At 48.3% G+C, this 21759-nt stretch overlaps 1 protein-coding gene across 3 annotated transcripts in view; it reads right to left on the bottom strand.

The window, feature by feature from the left end:
* The window catches only part of Rph3a (rabphilin 3A), a 77313-nt gene that overhangs the window by 43275 nt on the left and 12279 nt on the right, over positions 1-21759 (bottom strand). Inside the window, exons 3-4 of one of the 3 annotated variants that reach the window (XM_052755233.1) lie at positions 7403-7479; positions 1949-1960 (exon numbers count right to left, since the gene is read on the bottom strand). In XM_052755233.1, coding sequence (XP_052611193.1) covers positions 1949-1960; positions 7403-7461 — 71 coding nt within the window. In that variant the 5' untranslated portion in view covers positions 7462-7479. Of the gene's footprint in view, positions 1-1751; positions 1847-1948; positions 1961-7402; positions 7480-21759 lie in introns of those variants that run through there. The other 2 variants (XM_052755234.1, XM_052755232.1) reach the window with 2 other exon arrangements.

A 21759-nucleotide genomic window follows, 5' to 3' on the forward strand; every position in this document is an offset into this window, starting at 1 on the left:
ATACAGTAGGTACTTGGTCAGTTTTCTTTCTTGAGACAGGGTCTCACTATGAAGCCCTGGCTGTCCTAGAACTCACTCTATAGACCAGGCTGGCCTCGAACTCAGAGAGATCTGTCTGTGTCTGCCTCCCAAGTGCTGGGATTAAAGGCATGCGCCACCATTCCTGGCAATATTTTTTAAGAAAGGAAGGAAAGAAGGAAGGAACAGGAGGGGAGGGGAAAAGAAAGAGAAGAGGAAGGGAGGAAGGGGTGGAGAGGGGAGGGAGGCATGAAGGAGAGCAAACTTTCTCCCAGCCTTCAGCACCTGGAAGCCTCTGTGAGCTTTGAGACCCTGTGGAGTCATGGCCCTGTGATGATGTCCTATTTACGGTTTTGTTTTTAATTGTTTAAGGGGCCGGGGAGACAACTCGGCAGCAAAGGGCACTGGCTGCCCTGGCAGAGGACCGAGGTTCAGTTTCCAGCACCCACATGGCAGCTCTCAACTACCCATCACTCTAGTTTCAGGGGATCCGGCGCCTTCTTCTGACCTCCACATGTTCCTACAGGCACACGGTGCACAGACATGCATTAAATAAATATACAGTCATTTAAGTTAGCATACAAAGTAGCGGGTTTCACTATGGTGTTTTCAAGCACACATGTGATCACACTTCAGTCTCTTCACCCTCTTCCCTGCTGCCCTCCCCACGCCCTCTTCCCCCAGCTTTCCCCTTCCTCTTCCCAAGTGGAGCTCCCTTCTGCTCTCATGCCGTGTGTCCACCATCATCCTCCCCTCCCTGGACATTCTTCCTCCCGCTCATGGTTCCTTCTCCACTTCAGGGTGCACATGCACACACACTTCAGTCCAGATTCCACATGTGAGAGGCGGCACGCATCACCTGTCCCTCTGAGACATCTCACCCATCATTAATCTGACAGCTCCTCAACCCCTGTCCCTGACACGTCTCAGTAACACATCCATGGTTTTATAAAAAACCAAGATCGCCTGACCAGGGTCCCACTAGCCAACCACAGAGATCACTGAATAACCAGATTCTCCCAGAGGTCATATGGGGAAACTGAGGCCCAGAGTAGAGGGAGAAGGCTGGGGTCACCTGAGTAGGTGTTATTGGGTTCCAGCAATTCCCTGGAGGACTCAGGGTAAGATTATTTGGATGCAAAGAGGCTGAACCCAACATTCAAGCCTGTTCTCTCCCCCACCACAACCACCAACAGGAAGACAAGGCAGTGATTCACATCTCCATCTGATTGCTGACGCTTTACAGTTTACATATGAATGCTCCTCCACCCACTGATAGGGAAGGGCAGGTTGTCAAACCCACTTTACAGACAGGACAGTCTAAAGATCCAGAAATGGTGGACAGTGTGATCCATCAGGTCACAGTGATGGTGAGTCTGAGCATCCTCGTCATTCCAGAGTGACGACGACATCCTGTAGTGTCTGGATGTGTTTGTCACTGAGATGGAGCTGCCTGGCAGCCCCTTTGTTGGGCCCGACATCCAATTTGTCACGCATAGTTAGTACATGAATCTAATTCAAAACACAAATGTGGTGAGCAAAGCCAGACGCTGGGAGCTGATGGCACATCTCACAGCAGTCAGGGTGACCTCCACAAAGAGACAGCTGCCCCAATCACTACAGCAGTGACCAGAGTTGTACTCCTAGCAAAACTCTGCAGGGGCAGACACGAACACCAGACTGTCGCCCAAAGTCCCAAACACTACCCAGGATCTCCACGACAGTGGGCTCACCTCAGGAACACATCCCATCTTTCTACCGAGATGGGATTGCCTTCTGAAATCTCATATTTCCTTCCAGGAAATACACACATTTTTTCGCATATGTATATATGCTTGGCTCATTCTCTTCTTTACCAGCTCATCACATTAGTCAGGAAAAGCATCACAGCTCAACTTGTCGAAAAATGAAAATGGTGTGAAATACTTACTGGTCCTTGTCACTGCAGGCATGCCAAGCAAGGAGGGAAAGAGGAAACGAGAGAGGTTATCTAAGAATTCTCAGGACCAAGAGGCGGCAGTTAGGAGTGTGTACTTGCTCTCAAAGGGGACCTGAGTTCAGTTCCCGGCATCCCTCATCAGCCAGCTCACAGCCACCTGCTAGCTCCAGCTTCAGGAGTTCTGCCCTCTTCTGGCCTCTGTGGGTACTGCACTCACACATGCACATACACATAGTTAAAAATAAAATGAATTTTTAAAAAAAAAAAAACAACCATCATCATGCTCACATTGCCACATTGTTCAGATGCAATGTCATAGTTTGAATTCTGATGGCCCACTTTCAGGTGTAGGGGTGTGTGTGTGTGTGTGTGTGTGTGTGTGTGTGTGTGTGTGTGTGCGCGTGGTCATTATCTTTCATCTGCTTGCTTTGAAGCAAGGTCTCAAATGTAGCCCAGATGGCCTTGACTTCACAGCAATCCTCCTGAAAGGCCCCTGCCCTTTCTACCTCTACCTACTCAATGCTGGGGTCACAGGTGTCCACACACCATATTTATACAGCTCTGAGGATTGAATCAAAGGCTCTGCACATGCTAGGCAAGCACTCTACCAACTGAACTACATCCCTGACCCCATTTCATATATTTGAATAATGTCTGCATGTGACACTAAGGGAAGTCATTTGATGGAAGTCAGATTTTCCTCATCTTGGGCTGTGTTATTTCAAACAGTGGGAGATCCTGTTCATGACTCCTGAACAGCAGAATATGTGTGGAGGTAGGTGCAAGTCTGTCTACTTCATAAAGGAGACCCCCCATTTCACCTCCACAGGCAGGTGGCAATCTGTCTTGGTACCTCAGTTTCCACCCAGCATCCCTGGCATTGTTTGCTGGCAGACCTACTGACAGCATCTGAGTATCCTCACTCTGATCCCACCCAGACAGGAACAGATGCACACATTCTTTCCCGCCCCACATTGGTGCCTACAAACAATATTGCTAGGTCCCCCGAGGCTGAGCTAGAAGGGTTTGAAATTTTGAAAATTGCAAAAGCAGGCAGTCTCTTTGGTTAGGCAGCTGTCGATGAAGATTCTATTCTTCCTCACCAGGAGGAAGACATGAACATCGTCTTCTCCCATGTTGAGCTGTGGTGCCAGGCTCGATGGTGTGTGTGTGTGTGTGTGTGTGTGTGTGTGTGTGTGTGTGTGTGTGTGTGTGATGGCTGCAATTCAGCCTCTATTTAATGTCTGGAAGAAGTTGAACAGCGAGCAAGGCAGCAGGTGTGTTCAGAGCGCCAGGATGCATCATGGGAGCACAAGAGTGGTTAATGAAGCCGCGTCTGGACTGCTAGAATCACTCTAATTTAATCGCCAGGCAAATTGTTTGGCTTCCTATCAACGGAAGTAAATGCTGATGGATGGGATTTTAATTAACTCATGTTTCTTAAATAAAATAAATATTTTACCCTGTCCACCCTCTGGGCAACTATTGATCTCACAGAAACACACTTTTTGGTAGGTGGAATATTATCTATGAAGTAAGTGTGTCCAAGACAACATTGAGGGAAATGCTTGAGAAGGCATCCTGCCCAGAGAAGCACCCAGAATCCTGTGCTATCTTCCAGAGGGGTTCAGGGAAGAGGGGAATGCTATGGGTAGACCCGGGAAACAGAGAACTTTAAATTTCTTTATTGTTATTTGTATTTTACATGTATAGGTGTTTTGTCTGCACATAAGTCTGTGTACCACACACATGTCTGGTGTATGAGGCAGCCAGACGAGCCATCGGATCCCCTGGAACTACAGTTACAGATGGCTGTGAGTCATCATGTGGGTGCTGGGAATCAAACCAGGGTCCCAGATGGAGGAGCTTTGTTTTGGAGCATATGGGTGGGTCAAAAAAATCTTCTCTGGGTATTTAACTAGTTCCTAAACAAATAAATTAAAGCCAGTTTTTTAGAGATACGGTCTCATGTAGCCTAGCTGGCTCCAAACTCTATAGGTAGCTGAGGATGAACTGAATTTATGATCCTCCTGCCTCCACCTCCCTAGTGCTGGCATTATAGACAATGTAGGGTATTACTCAAAACTTTGTGTATAGTGGGCTGTCTCTAATACCTGAGCCATATCCCCCAAGCTGTGCTTTTATAATCGCTGCTCAAGAATTGTTAGAAAGGGATTTTTCTTCAACTCTTTCATTCAAAACAGACAAAACAGATTTCAACAAAACATAAAATGGTTTCCCTCCTGAAGAGTTTATTATGAAAAACAAAACCTAAGTCACAGACTGCGGGAAATTATAAAATTCTGTAACAAAGGCATTTAACCTGAATAACAAGTTTAATGACAAGATGATAATGGACCTGCTCTTTAAAACACACAGAGATGGGGCTGGAGAGATGGTTCCATGATCAGGAGCATGGGCTGCTCAAGAGCAGGGACCAGGGTTCAGTTCCCAGAACCCACATGGTGACTCACAACCACCTATAATTCCATTTCCAGGGGGCTCTTATGCCCTCTTCTGGCCTCCATAGATACTGCACCCATGTGCATGCACCCACCACACACCCACGCAGACACATGCAGTTCAACCACCACCATAGAGTGAGACCTTGTCTAACAGTAATAATTATTATTTATTTATATTGATGATGATGATGATGATGTCACCACATGGGACAGACAATATGTGGGCCAGTAAACAGCAGATTTGGACAGTCAAGGACTTCAGGTGGTGGTGTGGCAGATGCTTAGCAATGTTCTCACTCATTATGACTGACTAGAATGCCAACACGACATTCGGAGCTGGGGATAGGCTGAGACATCCCTCTATATAGCGTTCACAGTACCCAGGGATAATAAATCAATAGCAGAGAGTATCAACCTGTCATTGGGTCATTTAAATGTAATTAATTTCAAGCACTCATCACCTTGTGTGTAACAAAGTGTGATTGTAAATTTATTTCAATTAATTTTCCAGTTATGGCCATGGTCAGTAAGTGGCTTGCAAAGGTCCTGAAATTTGCACATCGATTGTGAAGAAGTCCTGTGGGTGATTGGCACACCGCTGAGCCAGGAGTGATCGCTCATGGGTGATGTTATCATGTGGTCAAAGACATGAAACATACACTCAAAGTTCATCAAAGACCTGAGCCACATTCATAACACACCTATAATGTCAGCAGCACTTAAGGAGCTGAGGCAGGAGGATTGTGAGTTCAAGGCCAGCCTGGGCTATGGAATGAGATCCTGTCTGAAAACAAAACAAAACAAAAACAAAACCCCACAACACACAAACAAAGACTGATCAAAGAGCAGGAGGCTTAAAGGAGCAGAAAAATACTAAAAATAATGAAAAATCGTGTGCCTTAAAATGTCTCAGACTGGAATGTCTGGGAGGCTGAGACATAGAGCTAGGCCCACATACATTGTTTCATTTAATTTCATCTATTTCTGCTAGATTCTCCCTCTACATACAACACTGTTTCTTTTAATTATCTATTTTTGCTACAATCTAGAGTATCCCTACAGCGTTTCTTTCAGTTGTCTATTTTTACAGGAGTCTATAACCAGATGTAACAGTTTCTTCTGAAAACTGTTTCTTTCAATGGTCCATTTTCCCTACAGTATAAGGGAGATGATAATGACATTGTTTCAAAAAGAATTAGTAAACATTATTTATTTTTTATAATTACTTTGTCTTTCCTGGAAAGTGTGTAATATCTACTTACATCCTCTTGTGAAAAACAATTTCTTCTTTAATAAAAGTGGGGGTTTATGAGTCAAGTTTAAAAAGATAGCAATGGGGGTGTTTCATAGACAAGAAGAAAATTGTGACAATATGGCCATATGACTAAGGATGGGCACACTTTTCCACCTAATAAGAAGTGACCTTAGTTGAAAATCTATTCTACACTCTTCTTTTAAATTTCTTGGGGGGGGGGGTTGTTCTCTTTGTTATTTTTGAGGTTGTATTTTAATTACAATTCTCCCTTCCCTTTCCTCCCTCCAAACACTCCCATATACCCCCCTGCTTTCTGTTAAATTCATGACCTCTTTTTTATCAAGTGTTATTGCATACACACACACACACACACACACACACACACACACACACACACAGCCATAAATGTAACCTGTTGAGTCCATATAATGCTACTTGTATTTTATGTTTTCAGGGCTGTTGGCACTGGACAACCAATTGCTGTGCTCTTCCTGGGGAGGCCCACCCCTCCTCTTCCCGGCATCCCTCAGTTGTCTGCAGTTCTTTGTGTAGGGTAGAGGCCTCATGGGACTTTCCCTGTCCAGTTTGGCATGTTTAGAAAATCACAACCAATCAAAATGCAACATTGCGGAGCCCAGTCCCCAAGGATACACCTACAAAACATTCCCGCACCCGCACCTCAGGCTCAGGGAACATTGAGGAAGAGGAGGCAAAACAAGTGTAAGAGTCAGAGGATCAGGAAGTTTGCGGTGAGATTGTGTCTCCTGGGAATGTCAGAAGCTACACCCATAAAGTCCCACCAACTGACTACCCAAACGTGAGCAGAACAAGGATGATACCACTGAGCATGACAAACTGGATGGAGGTGGGGGGAAGCCCACCAGGCCTCAAAGACCTGCTCAACAAGAGGAAAATCATGCCTGGTACTGGAAACCTAGCCAATTGCTCAATACTAGTGAAGTCACAGTTATTAGAGGAGACTCTACAGCCACTAATTTACTAAACCATCATAAACCCGAACAGCACTCTATAAACCTTTGTCCTATACCCACAGAAAAGTGTAGACTTCACCCCTCATCAAGGAAACTTCTTTTTGCAACAGACAGAAACCCCTACAGAAAACCCTCCTGCATTCTTTGGGCCATCAAAGGCCACCAGCAGACAGCCCCCTACCCTCCACCCCCATGGCACATGTTCCTGTCATTAAAATAATCATGTTCCCAACTAGGAACTTCAACCTTATGATGTCTTTAAAATTCTGTCCAACAGAGACACCACACTGAGGCATAGAGGACAGAGAGGCCATCTCTAACCCGTGCCCATGGGGCTGGATGGGCAACTCAGACACTCATGATAGGTTTCCTATTAGAGACACAATAGGGAATGATGGAGCATATGAAAAATTGAAAAGCTTATACCATAAAACCCACCATGGGGCTGGGAAGCTAGGGAGCTAGCCCTGCAGTGAGAGACCCTGCCTTAATCAATAGAGTTGGGAGCAATAGAGGAAGATGTCCAATGTCAACTTTGTGCCTCACATGCATGCATACACATGTGTATTCACATATATATGTACACCCATACATACATACACACACGTACCCCCCCACACACACACACACCCCTAGCCCAGGGAAGGAAACCCACGGCTCTTCTCCTCCCTTCAGATGAAGCTTAGGAACGCCCAGCTCCAATGAGCTACTTGCAGGGTCATGGCAGACTTACTTTGACTGAAGTGGGCCATCACCAGGGTACATCCATCGGTTCACCACGGTGTCAGTCATGGCGGAAGGCTGGTACACCTGGAAAACACCCACCCAAGATGGTTACTGCTGAGAGCTGCTGGTAGCAAAGGCTTTACCAGAGGCCATGGGAGTATACAGCAGGTGGCAACTAGTGTTCAGCAGGTCGACCCACTAGATGAATAATTCCCTGATGGGGAGCCCCATTTGGCAAAGCCATAGGGTCACTGACTGTAAATGACAGGTTGCTTCTGTCTGTAATTTCTCTCATGTGCCACTACATTCCTTCCCTAATAGCAGCTATGTGTGTTTTCCCTCTGCTTTATCTCATGAAAATACTCCATCTTTGGGCACACATACAGCTGTGGATGGTCAGGAAGAGCATTTTTGCTTAATCTGTATAATTTTGATGAATAGAAATAATACTAGGATATTTTTCATAACTGACCTAGGAAAATAACAGTATTCTCAGTCACAAAGACAGCTTTTCACACATTGAGCTAAGACCTCAAAACAAATTCGAAAGAGACTAGCTGCCCCTGCAGAGAGAACACAAGGACAAGTTCCTAAGTGTCTGTTAAACCAAAGTCAGGCACAAAACAACTTAAGTAGATATAATTCTCTCAGTAATTGACTTTCTGCACATACTCCTAGGCTCAAGATTCAGCCAACTAATTGTTTATTGCTTAGGTCCTGGGTTTCAATGTCACTTTCTGTCTGGGAACCCTGACCACTCAGGCTATGTGCACAGTCAAGCATTAGTCACTGACTGGTCAGTGTGACATCTCTAGCCTGAGAGAAACTGGGTGACTTATCATGTGTCATGAGAATGGGTCAGACCCTGAAAATGTAACATATAGTTGTCCAGAGTTTGGCTATTGAAGCGTGTGTGTGTGTGTGTGTGTGTGTGTGTGTGTGTGTGTGTGTGTGTGTGTGTGTGTTGAAAAGGAGATGTAGCTGAGTGTGCAGAGGGAGGAGAGAGAGTGAGTGAGTAATAGTGAGTGAAGGAGTGCAGCAGAGTAGAGAGAGGAAATGCGTATAGAAGAGAGATGTGCAGCTATGTAAAAAAGAGATGTGACTGTATATAGAAATATATGGCTGTGTAGGAGAGAGATGTATGTGTGTAGGAGAGATGTATGTGGAGGAAGAGATGTGGCCGTGTGGTGAGCGAGCTGTGTAGATGAGATGTATAGCTGTGTAAAAGAAGTGTATAGCTGTGTGGAAACAGATTTTCAGAGAGCATTTTTAAAGATTAAGTAAGAGAGTAAGTTTCCATTAGAAAGTATGTGTTTCCTTATTTACCCCTCAGATAGAAAAAGTCCAGCCCTCACTGCATTCGTGAATTTTTTTGCATACCCTGGAGGTGGCCTTGGAGCAGGCTCCCCAAAGGCCACTTCTAGGTTACCCAATCATCTGGCTACTCTTAGCTCATGAGTCCCTACTCTATGCCACACATGTGTGTGGGCATTTACCCACCAACCCCACATTTCCCCAGCGTTTTCTTGAGTGCGAGCAGCAGGAAATATTAGATAGAAAGATTTATATTGTGTAGAATATTGCAGAGATAAACAGATAGAAAATAAAGGATAGCCTCGAGAGGGCCTGGAACCTTTTCCAACGGGCCCCGACTGTCTCTGTCCCAGGGTTTTTATAGAGACGCCAAGGGGTGGAGCAAAAGACCTCCTCCCCCAGCACAGCCAAGTGCAGACCATCCCAGACACCTGCACTCAGGCCCGTGGTCTAATCATCCTCTATGCGGACCTGCTGGGTAAAGCCACGAGGAACCCGAGAACGGGCTCCCACACATGTGGGGACACAGAAAAGGGAGGGAGCTTGACCCAGGATCTCCACTGTCCAGGTGTAGAACCTTGCACCCCTAAGGGGCAGTGACCCCTGGGGGTCTCAGCCACCTAGTGATGAGAGATGGGACAGCATGCTTCCTGTTCATTGCTGACACGGGTCCCCACTGTGGTGCTGTTGGGGGGACTGTTGTGGACTTTTAAGAAGGTGTTGGGGACATTGAGACCTTTTCCTTGAAGAAGAATGAGGGGCCTTGATTCTGTGACTTCTCTGTTTCTTGGCTGTGGTGTGAGTGGTTTGCCCAGACGTGCCAGCCCGTGCCAAAGGCCACAGCTGTGGGGTCACCCAGTCTTTGACTTTAGTCTCCAGACTCATGAACACCTTTCTCCACTTCACACACAGCCTGAGGTGGGCTTTTTGTTACAGTGACTCAAGCCTCTCTATATCTGCCCTGCTCAGGATCAGTTTACCCTCCACACATCAGTCAGGGAGAGCTTGAGCAACTTATCACAGTTTGTCAAACATCTCCACAGTCAGACACAGGGATTCCACTGGCCCAGCAACCCCACCTCTAGGCATCTCCCTGGAGGAGTGGAAACTCTCTTCTCTACAGGAATCTGACCTTCCTAACAGCACAGATGGAAGTGACCCCAAACCCACCACACCTGACAGAATGACCAGTTATGCTTGCTCATCATGGGTGACCCTTGGGGGCCCTGTGCTAAAAGAAGGAAGCCAGACTCCAAACAGTCTCTACTCAAGTGCCAATTCTTCCAAGAAGACACCTTCCCTGGCCATTCTAAGCCTCTCCCCAGTCCCTTTCCTCCTCATCCTACAGCTTAGCATGGCATGTGATTTGTATTCCTGCTATCTACGCTTATCTCTCCACCTCGTCAGTAAGAGCCATAAGTCCCAGGCTCAGGGCTGCATTTGTTCAGCTGCGGCTCCTTAGTGCACAAGGGGCCAGCTTCATGGACCATGAGCCAAGCAGCTGTATAGACTGTGCACAGAAGGATCCCACATCCCCACATCTGCAGGTAACCCAGACCCCTAAGCTCAAAGCTCTGTCCTCCTTTCCTGGGACTCTTCATAAGCTTTGCATGAGTGATCCAGAAATTCTTAATTTTGCAACCAGCCCCTACATTTGGTATATAGTTGGTGCTCAGTAAGTGTTCATATAGATCACAGAGGTTGGTGAGTACACAAATGTATGAAACATCAGAGTCAGCCCGCTGTCTCATAGCCTTGTGGACCCCTAGGCCACCCTGCATCTTGGACTGCCACAAAAGCCACTGTTCAAACCCCAGAAAGACCCGCTATGGGACCCCTCCCCTTTCATCTTGTCCACTGGAAGAGTCACTCACCCAGCCAAGTGAGCCAAATCTGCCCAGCTGAACCCAGCCTGATGGGAGACCTAGAGAGTCGGAAGACAACCATGGTGGCTCTGGGCCACTTGCTAGAGGGGTGGTTTGTTACACAGCACATACAGACTGATAGAAGTTGCTGGCTCAGACCCAACTCCCACATCCAACCCTGGGATCCTTCTCTAAGTGACCCTGGCAAGCTATCCCACTCTGAAATGAGGACTCACATTCTAGGGCGCTCAACTCCCAGGCTCTTGGGTGACTGACTGTCCACAAAGGGCTTGTCAGCTGACTTGCTTTCCAGGCTCCAACCAGGAAGCACTCTGTCTGTGTTCCCGGTATACCTGGGAGAGGTGAGAAAATGTCTGTCTTTGGGGTGTTGGAGGTCTGAGTAAAGGTGCAATAGATACCTGGCGTGCACTCTGTGTGTGCTTGTGTGTGTGTGTGTGTGTGTGTGTGTGTGTGTGTGTGTGTGTGTGTATAGGTCAGAGGTCAACTTTAGGTGTCATTCCTCAGGAGTTGTCCACTGGTCTTTCGTTGGCACATAGGTTGCACGAGGCTGGCTGGCTAGCAAGTCCCAGAGATCTGCCTGCCGCCCTGGCTCCACTGCTAGGGTTAAGGCAGGCACTGCCATACCTATCTTTTTATGTGGGTCCTGGGGATTGAACTCAGGTCTTCATGCTTGTGGGGCAAGCACATTACTGACTGAGCCATCTTTCCAGTCCACACATCTCTCTTATTTAGTATTTGGGTGGGGATAAGAGCACCCCAGCTTTCCCTCCAAATGTCTCCTTTCTCAATATCCACCAGTGAGACTCAGGTGGGGTTCACCTTGTTCTGTCCTTAGAGGTGGTCCTATGGCCCACTTCTGGTCAATCAGTTGGTCTGCTGTGATTGGCTCGGGGATCAGCATGTGACCTGATCTGGGCCAGTGAAAGCTTTGCTAGAATTCCGTAGCCCGGTGATTTTCTTTCTGTCTTCTGAATCCACCTCACAGAGAAAGCCTGCGGCAGGGTGATGGCGAAAGGCTGCTACCCCATGGTGCACCGGTGGGATGGGGGGTGCTGGATCTCACCATGCCTGAACCCATATTTGTCATTTTGGCTATCATAAGCCAATGAAGTCAAATTTGAATTGAATTTTTGCCACTGCAACACTCCTGCATTCGTGTCCTCGGGGTCCCATGTCAGCTTGGAGCAAGCAGGGGTTCCAAAGGCAACCAGAGCTGGTGGGACCTGAAAAATGAACACTAGTCCCCATCCAGATGACAGGAGGTCCTCTGACTGCCCCCTAGGCTCTGCCATCAGATGCATCCTCCCCAAAGGGACCCTGCACTGGTAATTAAAACTCAGTGACAATAAACAACACTAATTAAAAGCAAAACTAAGTACTTAATAAGACAAATGAGGTGACGGTATTACAAGTCGGGATGAGCAAGCTGGTATTAATTAAAACCAAAGATGGATGTCTTCCCCCTTTAAAAACCGTGTGTGTGTGTGTGTGTGTGTGTGTGTGTGTGTGTGTGTGTGTGTGTGTGTGTGTGTAGGGGCCAGCAGATGATCCTGACTGTTGTGTCTCGTGAACACCATCCATCTTATTTTCTCCTCTGTGTGTGTGTGTGTGTGTGTGTGTGTGTGTGTGTGTGTGTGTGTGTGTGTGTGTGTGGTATGTGCATTTGCATTTCTGTGTGTTCGCATGGGTGTGGGCATATATGTGTGAGTGGGTGGGGCTTGTGCCTGTGGAGGCCCAAGGTTGACAATCAGGTGTCTTGTCTTCATCACCCACCATTTCAATCATGGAGGCAGGATCTCTTATTGAACCCCGAGCTTGCTGATGCTGGATAGTGTCATCTCAGCTCACCCTGAGGGTGCTCTGTCTCTGCCTCTGAGGTGCTGGAATTATAGGCAGCTGCCATACTTGCCCACTCTTACACGGGTTCTGAGGACCTGTTATCTGGTCCACACACTTGTATGGCAAGTATTTTATTTACTAAGTTCTCTCCCTGATCCCACTTTATTGCTTCAAGACAGTATTTCTCTCTGGCCTTGAGCTCACCAAGTTGGTAAGATGCCTGGCACACCAAGAAACTGCTTGACTCCACCCCCCTAGTGTTAGGTACCAGCATGTGCCACCATATCCTGCTTTTTAAACACCCATTTAGTGTATTGGGAAATCATTTGTCCCAAAACACACAGCCACCACCCCACACAAACATCTTATATATTTGAAATGAGGCCACACTCCCATGTACATGGCTCACTGAAGGCAGGGCAGAGGATCCTAGGAAGAAACTAAGAAAGACTATTCTGCCCCCTCCTGGACCATGGAGTCCCTCCAAGCCCTGAGTCTACACATCTGAACATGGCAGGTACAAGAACCACCACCAAGCCTTCAGCTGCCCTGACAGTACAGCCCACTTCCAGGTTACCCAGGCAGGCAGGATTTACTCTCCCCTCCTGAGCCTTGAGTGCTGCATTTACGTGTGTGCTCACAAACATCCACCCAACCAGGAAAACATGATTAGAGGGGTCTGTGTATCAGAACAAGTTGTTTAGCTTAATGACTCTTGTCCTGCTCCAAAAGGACTGGGCAGGCGCTGGCTCACCTAAGCCCTAATCACAGAGAATTACGGGAGACCACAAGTCCCATGTCCTTCCTTGCCTTGGGATAGAATGCAGAACAGAGAGGGGCATCCACTGCCTTACACCCACCAGCAGTCCTGGTCCCCTCCTGAAAGGGGCATTTTTGGTCAGCATCAGATCTCTTGCTCTATGAATGAGCCCCCTCACCCTGAAGCACTATTTTCTATTGAGGAAAATAATAAAAAAATATTGGATTCAGTTATTAACTTGCTGTTCTCAGGAGAAAGAAGTAGCCACATAGGCAGCATGGTGGATGGGCCTATAAAAGTGCAGCTTGCCAAGCATACTCTATTCTGTCCTCCAGAGTATCGCCATCCATCCTGCTGGGGCTCAGAGTCCACTGTGGTGGCTGCATCCACTGCACCCTGGAGTTCTGGTTTCTGGTTGGGTTCCAATAGGAGATACAAGCAGAGGCTGGGAGGAGGGAGTGCAGGAGGAAGGAGAGGCTGAGGTTTCCCTGAGTCTCCCTGTTGGACATCATAGTTTGCCAGCAGAAAGGAGGGCTAGAGACAGCCAGAGTATATAGTACATAGAGTATATGATATAGAGCATCTAGTATATAGAGTATATGACAACCACCATGGTATAGGTCATGAATCTCTGCACAGGGCAGCAGGGTTGACTGTCCAGATGAAGGACCCCAGTGAACATGCCTTCTACATCTGCTGCTGTCCTCATAGTAACTCTGTCCTTTACAGTAACTCTCCAGGCATCGAGAAGTTGGTGAGTGTGGCCATCAGAAGCTCACACATGCTCACCCACTGGGGCTTGTCCCCTCCAGCATGTCAGAAATCTAGTCTACCCTACTCCCACCAAAGGGGCCACATGGAGAACTAAGGCTCCAGCCGAGAAGTCAAGCTACCCCAGACACAGGAGACCATGTTGTTTTACACACCGCTATGGATCTTCAGTGTAGAACACCATGATCCCTTAACATGACCAGCCAAGACACACCGATCAACTGGTTTCAGCTGGAACACAGAGTCTTGAGCCAATATGAGTGGTCCTCAGGCACAGGCAGCGTGTTGGTTGGCTTGTTGTTGAGACTGAATACTTGTTGCTTAAAGAGGAAGGACTTTATTTTGCCTTTCAGTCTGAGGGGATACAGTCTACCATGGTGGGAAAGGCATGATGCTGGGAGCAGAGATGGTCACACTGTGCCTGCGGTCAGGCAGAGGAGAGTGGGCAGCAAGTGGGGGTAGGCTATAAACCCTCAATGTTGGTTTCCTATGACTCACTTCTTTCAACAAGGCTCTGCCTCCTGAAGGTTCCATAAGCTTCTTAAATAACATCGCCAACAGGAAACCAAGTGCTCACATGCATGAGGCTATGGGGGAACATTTCACATTCAAAACAGCAGCCACGAACTTTCACGGTAGTTGTTATGCAGCGTAACTGACTGCTACAAGCAGTGCACCGTGTCTCCTGTCTGCCCGTGCACACCTCTTAGCCCTGCTTCCCTATTCTCATCCCTAGGAGGTGACCTGTATGTGTGGCCTCACATGATCCTGTGCCCTCTGGCTTTTATTGGCTTCAGTCACTGGAAACCCTGAGGGGGAAGCGTGGCTGGGTTGCCAGGGAGCTCGGGGCTCCTTTTCTCCATGCTGTCATCATGGTCATAGCTCAAGCCCAGTGGCCTCTCTTGCAGCCAGGGTCTGGTCATGGAATGTCTGTCCCACTCTTGGCTAGGGACTGAGAGTTTCCTATCATTGCCTGTTCTGGGTGCATCACACCTCTTGTTGGTTTTCCTTAAACCCATTCACACCTTAGTTCCTTTGCAAAAGCTCACCTCAAATGACCCAATTAGAATTATCTGTTTTCTGCTGGGGCCCTGATTCGTGTGGCTAATTGTTGATAGTGTATGATTTCCGTGAGAAGAGAAAACAGACACAAGTCAAGTGTGGTGCTGTGTGTTTTAGCTCAAGGCCAGCCTGGTCTACATAATGGGCTCTGGCCAACCAGGGATAGAAAGTGAAACCTTGGGTCAAAACACAACACAACAAACTAGGCAGTGTCCAGTGCCTGGGCTTGAGGAACAGGTTTAGGAATGAGCTTGAGGCCTGGGCTTGGGTTCAGCACCATGGACAGCGGCAAGGAGCCCTTGATCGCCTGGGTTTCAGGAGAGATCATTGAGGAGGGAAGGAGGGAGAAAAGTGGGGAGGGGTGGAGAGGGAGAGGGGGGAGGAGGGAAGGTAGGGGGGAGAGAGAGAGATTGAGAGAGAGAGAGAGAGAGAGAGAGAGAGAGAGAGAGAGAGAGAGAGAGGAGAGAGGTTGAGAGAGAGAGAGATTGAGAGAGAGAGAGAGATTGAGAGAGATTGAGAGAGATTGAGAGAGAGAGAGAGAGAGAGAGAGAGATGAGATTGAGAGAGAGAGAGAGAGAGAGAGAGAGAGAGAGAGAGAGAGAGAGAGAGAGAGAGAGAGAGAGAGAGAGAGAGAGATTGAGAGAGAGAGATTGAGAGAGAGAGAGAGCATTCTAATGTAGTGGTTTGGCTTTCTCTCCTCAGCCACCAGGATTGGATGGGACAGTGTTAAGGTTTTTGTTGTTGTTTGTTTTTTTGGCCTCCTGAAACATGCCCTTCTCTGGCCTCCTAATTTTCTCCTGGTTTTTTTTTTTTTTCAATCAGAACGTCAGGACACAGCCTCCGTCCTCCACAAACTGGAAGTCCCAGGAGGATGCAGACAGTGGACATCTGTTCCTCTTACTCCTGCTACTAACTTCAGCTGCCTTCTCTGAGGGAAAAAAAAAATCTTTCCCAGGCTCAGCCTTGGTGCACAGCTGGGGTTGACTCCACACTTCAGCCCAGGGGTGGTCACATGACCCTGGGATGGCCAATCACCATGATCCCCTCTTCCAACTACACGTAATTGATTCAAAGCTCAATGAATTCTACAACTCAGCTTTTTCTGGACTCCTAGGAGGAAAGCAAAACCGAGAGAGGCTGGTAACTCCATCCCAATGCTGCTGCTGAGCCTCAAGAATTCACACACCTCTGCCACACTGGGGCTGTATATCATCTCAGCTATGGGGCATCCTTCTATGCTACCTAAACAAACTTGGATTCAGTTAGCCATTCATGAGGTTTACACACACACATACACACACACAGAGAACTTACCATCTATAGATTCCTTACAAATTTGCCCTCCTGGCCAAAATTTGCACATAATCCCCAAAACAATCCTCAGGGTGCTTTTGTGTTCATTCACAACATGCACAGAAACAACCACATCAAGGGAGCCATCCAACATGCCCATTCCCAGCTGACTTCACCTGAATCTTTACCCCGATGGCCTACCCCTCCCCATCCTGCAGGAAAGCCTCTGTTCAAGGTTCAGTTAGCACTGCAGTCTTGTGTTTCTGTGCTTTTTACTGGAGGTTCTGCTGTTTGCAAATTGGCTCCTGGTGTGAAAGGGGACTGTGGTGTGCTTTATAGAAAATAAGCAGTTAGATAAACCTTGTTCAGGCATGAGGTACAGTGCTGTAGGCCATGAGTTCAATTCATTTGTAATATATATTAAGTGAAATGTGGAAAGCAAGATTATGAGGGACTGGAGAGATGGCTCAGCAGTTAAGAGCACTGACTGCTCTCCCAGAGGACCTGGGTTCAGTTCCCAGCACCCATACAATGACCATTTAAAACTCCAGTTCCAGGGGCTCTGACGCCCTCTTCCGACCTCCTCAAGCACTGGATGCATGTAATGCACATTCATGCATGCAGGCAAATACTCATATACACAAAATAAAAATAAAGACATCTTTTAAAATACACAGCACATTATACACATAATAAAATGTCTACAATTTTTTATAAATAATGATGTGTTTATAAATGATATTTAATGGTGAGATTTAAATATTTATGATATATAATTGTATTATAATGTGCATATTGTTATTTGATGTATTTATTTGTTTTTAATTGCTTCTTAAAACTTATTGGGAGTGCATGAATGGGTGAGTGAGGGGGGAGTCACAACTGTGAGAGTTGGTCCTGCCCTTCCACCATGCGGGTCCCTGTGATCAAACTTGGGCCTTTCTGTGCAGATTCATCCCACAGTCTGCTTTGTAACGTATTAAATATAACAAGAGTGATCAGTGAGTGCCCCTCACGCTCACCTCTCCTCTCACAGAGACAAGTGAAGCAGGCCTGTTTTATGTCTTATTTTCTGAGTGCGGCAGAGGCAAGGGGATCATCACGATATGACTGTTCAAAAGAGGCCATGTAAGAGGCAGAGTACCAGGGGGAGGAGAGGAGAAGTCCTGTCCTGGGCGCTTTTTCCTGGCTGCCATCTCCTACATCAGTGGTCCTCAACCTCCCTAACACTGTGACCCTTCAATACAGGTCCTCATGCGGTGGTGACCCCCTACCACCATAAAATTATTTCGTTGCTACTTCATAACTGTAATTTTGCTACTGTTATGAATTGTAATATAAATATCTGATATGCAGGATATCCGATATGTGACCCCTGTGAAAGGGTCATTCGACCCCCACAGGGGTTTCAACCCACAGGTTGAGGACCATTGTCCTACAGGAACCTGAGATGCAGGCTCACCTCATCCCTGTGGAGGAAGGAGGGAGGTTGGTTTGCCAAAGTGAACCTGTTGGCTTGGAGACCCACCAGCTACTGATGATTTATACGAGTTAGTCCAGCATGCAGGTGCCCTGGGGCCTGATCAGATAACAGCAGAGCTGGCCTGCAAATGGGTCTCTAAGTGCCTTTCCAGCTTCTGGTGTCCTCAGATAGGCTCAGAAGTGAAAACCTTGCAAGGCACTCAGGGCGTGCTAAGGGAAGCTGCAAGAGGTTTGCTCCAAGCTAAGCTGCTGGCTCAGTTTCCAGGACAAAATGGTATCCAAGCGAGGGGGGCATGGAGGCCTCCATCTTTTAGAGCTGAGGACAGTGCTTCAATGCTAACTTTGTCTCTTCCTTAATAAAGGGAGCTGGGAGTCACTTAAGCTTACAGGGTTATTTCTCAGCTCTGCTCTGGTCTCCTGAGGCTGCTCTGCTACAAGAAACAAGACAGGAAAATGAAAGTGGCCCCAGCAAGTCTTCCTTCCTCACTCAGTTCTTGCTCATCTGGGAGAACACGCCAAACTGAGCTCTTGTGACATAGAAGGGAAGGCAGCAGGAGGAGGTATGGTGCCTCAGAGCCTAGAGGGAGCAGGGGGGTGCCTAGGATGGGTGTTCCTCCTGGGTCACCTTTCCTGTGCCTCTTGGGACATCCACAGCAACTGTCCTCAGTAATTGCCTTTCCTGGGAAGCCCAGAGAGTGTAGACTGGGTGCTTGTTTGGCATGAAGGATCTACTGCCAGATGCTGCAGCGAGGCCAGTCCCAGCTCAGTCTCTCGCCGGCCTGGGACCTTAAGCAGGCTCTCGGAGCCCCTTTGCGCCTCATTTTCCTTGTCTGGATAAAAATGGGGATTATAACTCAACAGCTTCCTCACACTGAAGTTAGGATGGGGTAAAATAAGGGGTGCAGAGAGCCCAGCAAGGGGGTGTGCCAGCCTACGAGAACCACTCACTCCCTGCCTGTGCTCCTCTGAGAATAGCAATCACTCTAGCGTAGAGTCCCAAAGCCAAGCCCAGCCTGCAAGGATGCAATGGGTACCCATCTCCTCTTCAGCCATCACTAGTTCGTGTCAGCCTTTCCCTTTCAGGGTGGTTATCAGCACACTCCGGTACCCAGAAGGTTCTTCTGAAAACATCCTTGTGGTCCCAGCTCCCCAAAAGGATGTGAACTGGTACCTTAGGGCGGGTGTCAAGAAATAACCAGGGATACCCAAAAGCCAGTGTCCACCCCGAGAAAGCTTCCTCCACTTCCCCATTGCCACCTGGACACCCCAGATGGAGCTCACAATGGCATTTGTCATAATTTTCCTAATTGCCACATAAACACGCACGTGCGATTTGAGGTCCATTTTGTGACTCCCCAAGGTAAGGGGGCCCCAGTGCCACACAGGTGGTGAAGAGAGTGTCATAGTCTAGTTGCACACTAAAATCATCTGGTGAACTTGAGACTGTCAAGTCCATTCCCCCGTAACATACAAACCTATCTATCACTGGGAGTGTAGCTCAGTTGGCAGAGAGCTCCCCTGGCATGCAGGCATCCCTGGGCTCCAGCCCCAGCACTGCCTAGATGGGGCACGGCGGCACATGCCCCCAATCCCAGCACTCGGGAGGCAAAAGCAGGCCATAAGGTCATTCTGGGTTTCACAGCAAGTTCGGGGCCAGCCCGAGCTACTGCCATCCCAGCTCCCCTCCCCCCCCCCAATAAACAAATCCTAATTAGAGAAGGAGTCTAGAGGTGCTTAAAAGTGTGCAGCCCAGGCTGAGAAACAGACTCTGTGGAAAGTCGGGGTGTGCCAAGGGATTTTTTATCTTTCTTCTTTCCTTTCTCTCCTTTTCAAAATAATCCACCACTTTGGGACCGTCTGTGAGCACTGGCTGCATGCTCTCAACACAAGAGGCCCCAATCCTCAACACAGTGCAGGTCTCCTGAAATACCGACTAGATCTGCCACCCCATCAACCACAGGGCACGGGGGAGTGGGTGTGAATATTGACAAAGGCTCAGTGTGGCTCACTAGCTTCTAACAACCTGGCCGGAGGAGCTAGTTTCATGAAAACACCTTGATTTCTCCCCCATCACTCCCTGCCCTGTGTCCCCACGTCCCCTGCCCAGCCTCCAGTCCAGCGGAGGCTCAGCTGGGATTTTTACTTCTTCTCTTTGCTACCGTTCTGTGTAATGACCTGTCAAGTGAGTCTGAGCAGCCTGGAGAGGGGAGGGAAAGGTTTCCAATTAGACCCAGAAGCATCGCACTGACACCTGCCAGCGCCATTTAGCCAACAAGTATGGGGCGCCTACTGCATGCTGAGCACTGGTGGGACACAGCCTATGAGGGGCACAGAGGGAAACACCACAGTCCAGTTGTCCCATTCTAGAAACCGACGATGACGACAAAACACGTTGTTAGAAAGTGTGCACACGGTGCCAGGTTCTGTGGGGGAGGAAGAGCCCTCAAGAAAAGGATGCTATTTTAAAGAAGGGGGTTAGGAAAGGACTCACTGGGAAGGAGGTGGAAATGACCGGAGGCGGGAAGGGCTAACAGCTCCCCTTCTAGAACCCAGCCCAGAGGTTGTGTCATCCCCATTAACACAGTCCTACCTAAGGCTTGCTGAGCGCAGACCCCAGGCCAAGCCCCACGCTGAACCAAGGCCCTATAGTGGTTGGTGACAAGTCAGGAGGTCCGTGCTCTTATACCCATTTTCTGGAAGAGGAAACTGAGGTGAGCAGAGAGGGTTAGTGGCTGACAAGGTAGGCTTGAGGACCTGCGTTTGATCCCCTGGAACCCACATAAAAACATCAGGGGCTGTGGTTACTCCCACTTGTAGCCAGTGCTGGGGAGTGGAGACAGACACATCCCTGGGGCTCAGCAGCTGCCAGTCGAGCCCAGTGGGTGAGTTCCAAGCCCATGAGAGGCCCTGTGGACGGTGTCTGTGGAGGTGACACCCAGGGTTGACCTCTGACCTCCACATACATGTGCCTACGCACACATGTGTATCTGCAAATGTATGGACACACACACACACACACACACACACAGAAGAAAAGATAAACCCAGCTCATCAGGATTGGCCAACCATACACAAGGCTGCTCTGCGGACACTGGCTTTCCAGAGCCATTGAGTCCGTCTGTGCCCGGAGAGATAAGGAGGCAGGCAGGCAAACCAGCCAGGAAGTACAGCTCCACTCCCAGAATGCCCCACAGACCAGCTGCAGCCGGAACACTCAGGAAACTAATGCACAGCTTCCCAGCACCTCTGAATTTCTAGGCAAGGGCCTGGAGGACCTGTCTGGAAGCGGGAGGGGCTTTTCCACACACTGAACTTACAGCCAGTGAGGTCCGGGGGGGGGGGGGGGGGGGGGGGGGGGGGGGCGGGGCGGGGCGGGGCGGGGGCGGAGCTTAACTCCTGGAATCCTGGATTCCTCAGAAGAGCACAGCTCCCTCAGTTGTCTGTCACCTTTGCCAGTTTTACTTTCCAGGAACACTTAAAAATAGCTTTGCAAAAGAAGTCGCCCTCAACTACAGCCACGGCTTCATTTTTAAAGCTGCATTTTAATATTGAAGAAGAAGAGCCGGGCGGTGGTGGGGCACGCCTTTAATCCCAGCACTTGGGAGGCAGAGCCAGGCGGATCTCTGAGAGTTCGAGGCCAGCCTGGGCTACCAAGTGAGTTCCAGGAAAGGCGCAAAGCTACACAGAGAAACCCTGTCTCGAAAAACCAAAAAAAAAAAAAAAATAGAAAATAAAAAAAAATAAAAAATAAAAAAAAATATTGAAGAAGAAGAAATGACCCCCACAGGATGGAGGAAAACCCTTCCAGGGGAAAAATGGAGCCTCGCACCCATCTGTAAATGCCTTATTTGCCTCACTTCACCGCGACCAGCAGAAGAATCGCAGACCAGTCCACATTTGGAAACCATCAGTCCAAGAAGAACTTCCAGCACGTTCTTAGGGGCGATCCAAAGATCT

This window comes from Peromyscus californicus, unplaced genomic scaffold (genome assembly GCF_007827085.1).
Source record: "Peromyscus californicus insignis strain IS unplaced genomic scaffold, ASM782708v3 Scaffold_2__1_contigs__length_46816999, whole genome shotgun sequence".
Taxonomy (NCBI): domain Eukaryota; kingdom Metazoa; phylum Chordata; class Mammalia; order Rodentia; family Cricetidae; genus Peromyscus; species Peromyscus californicus.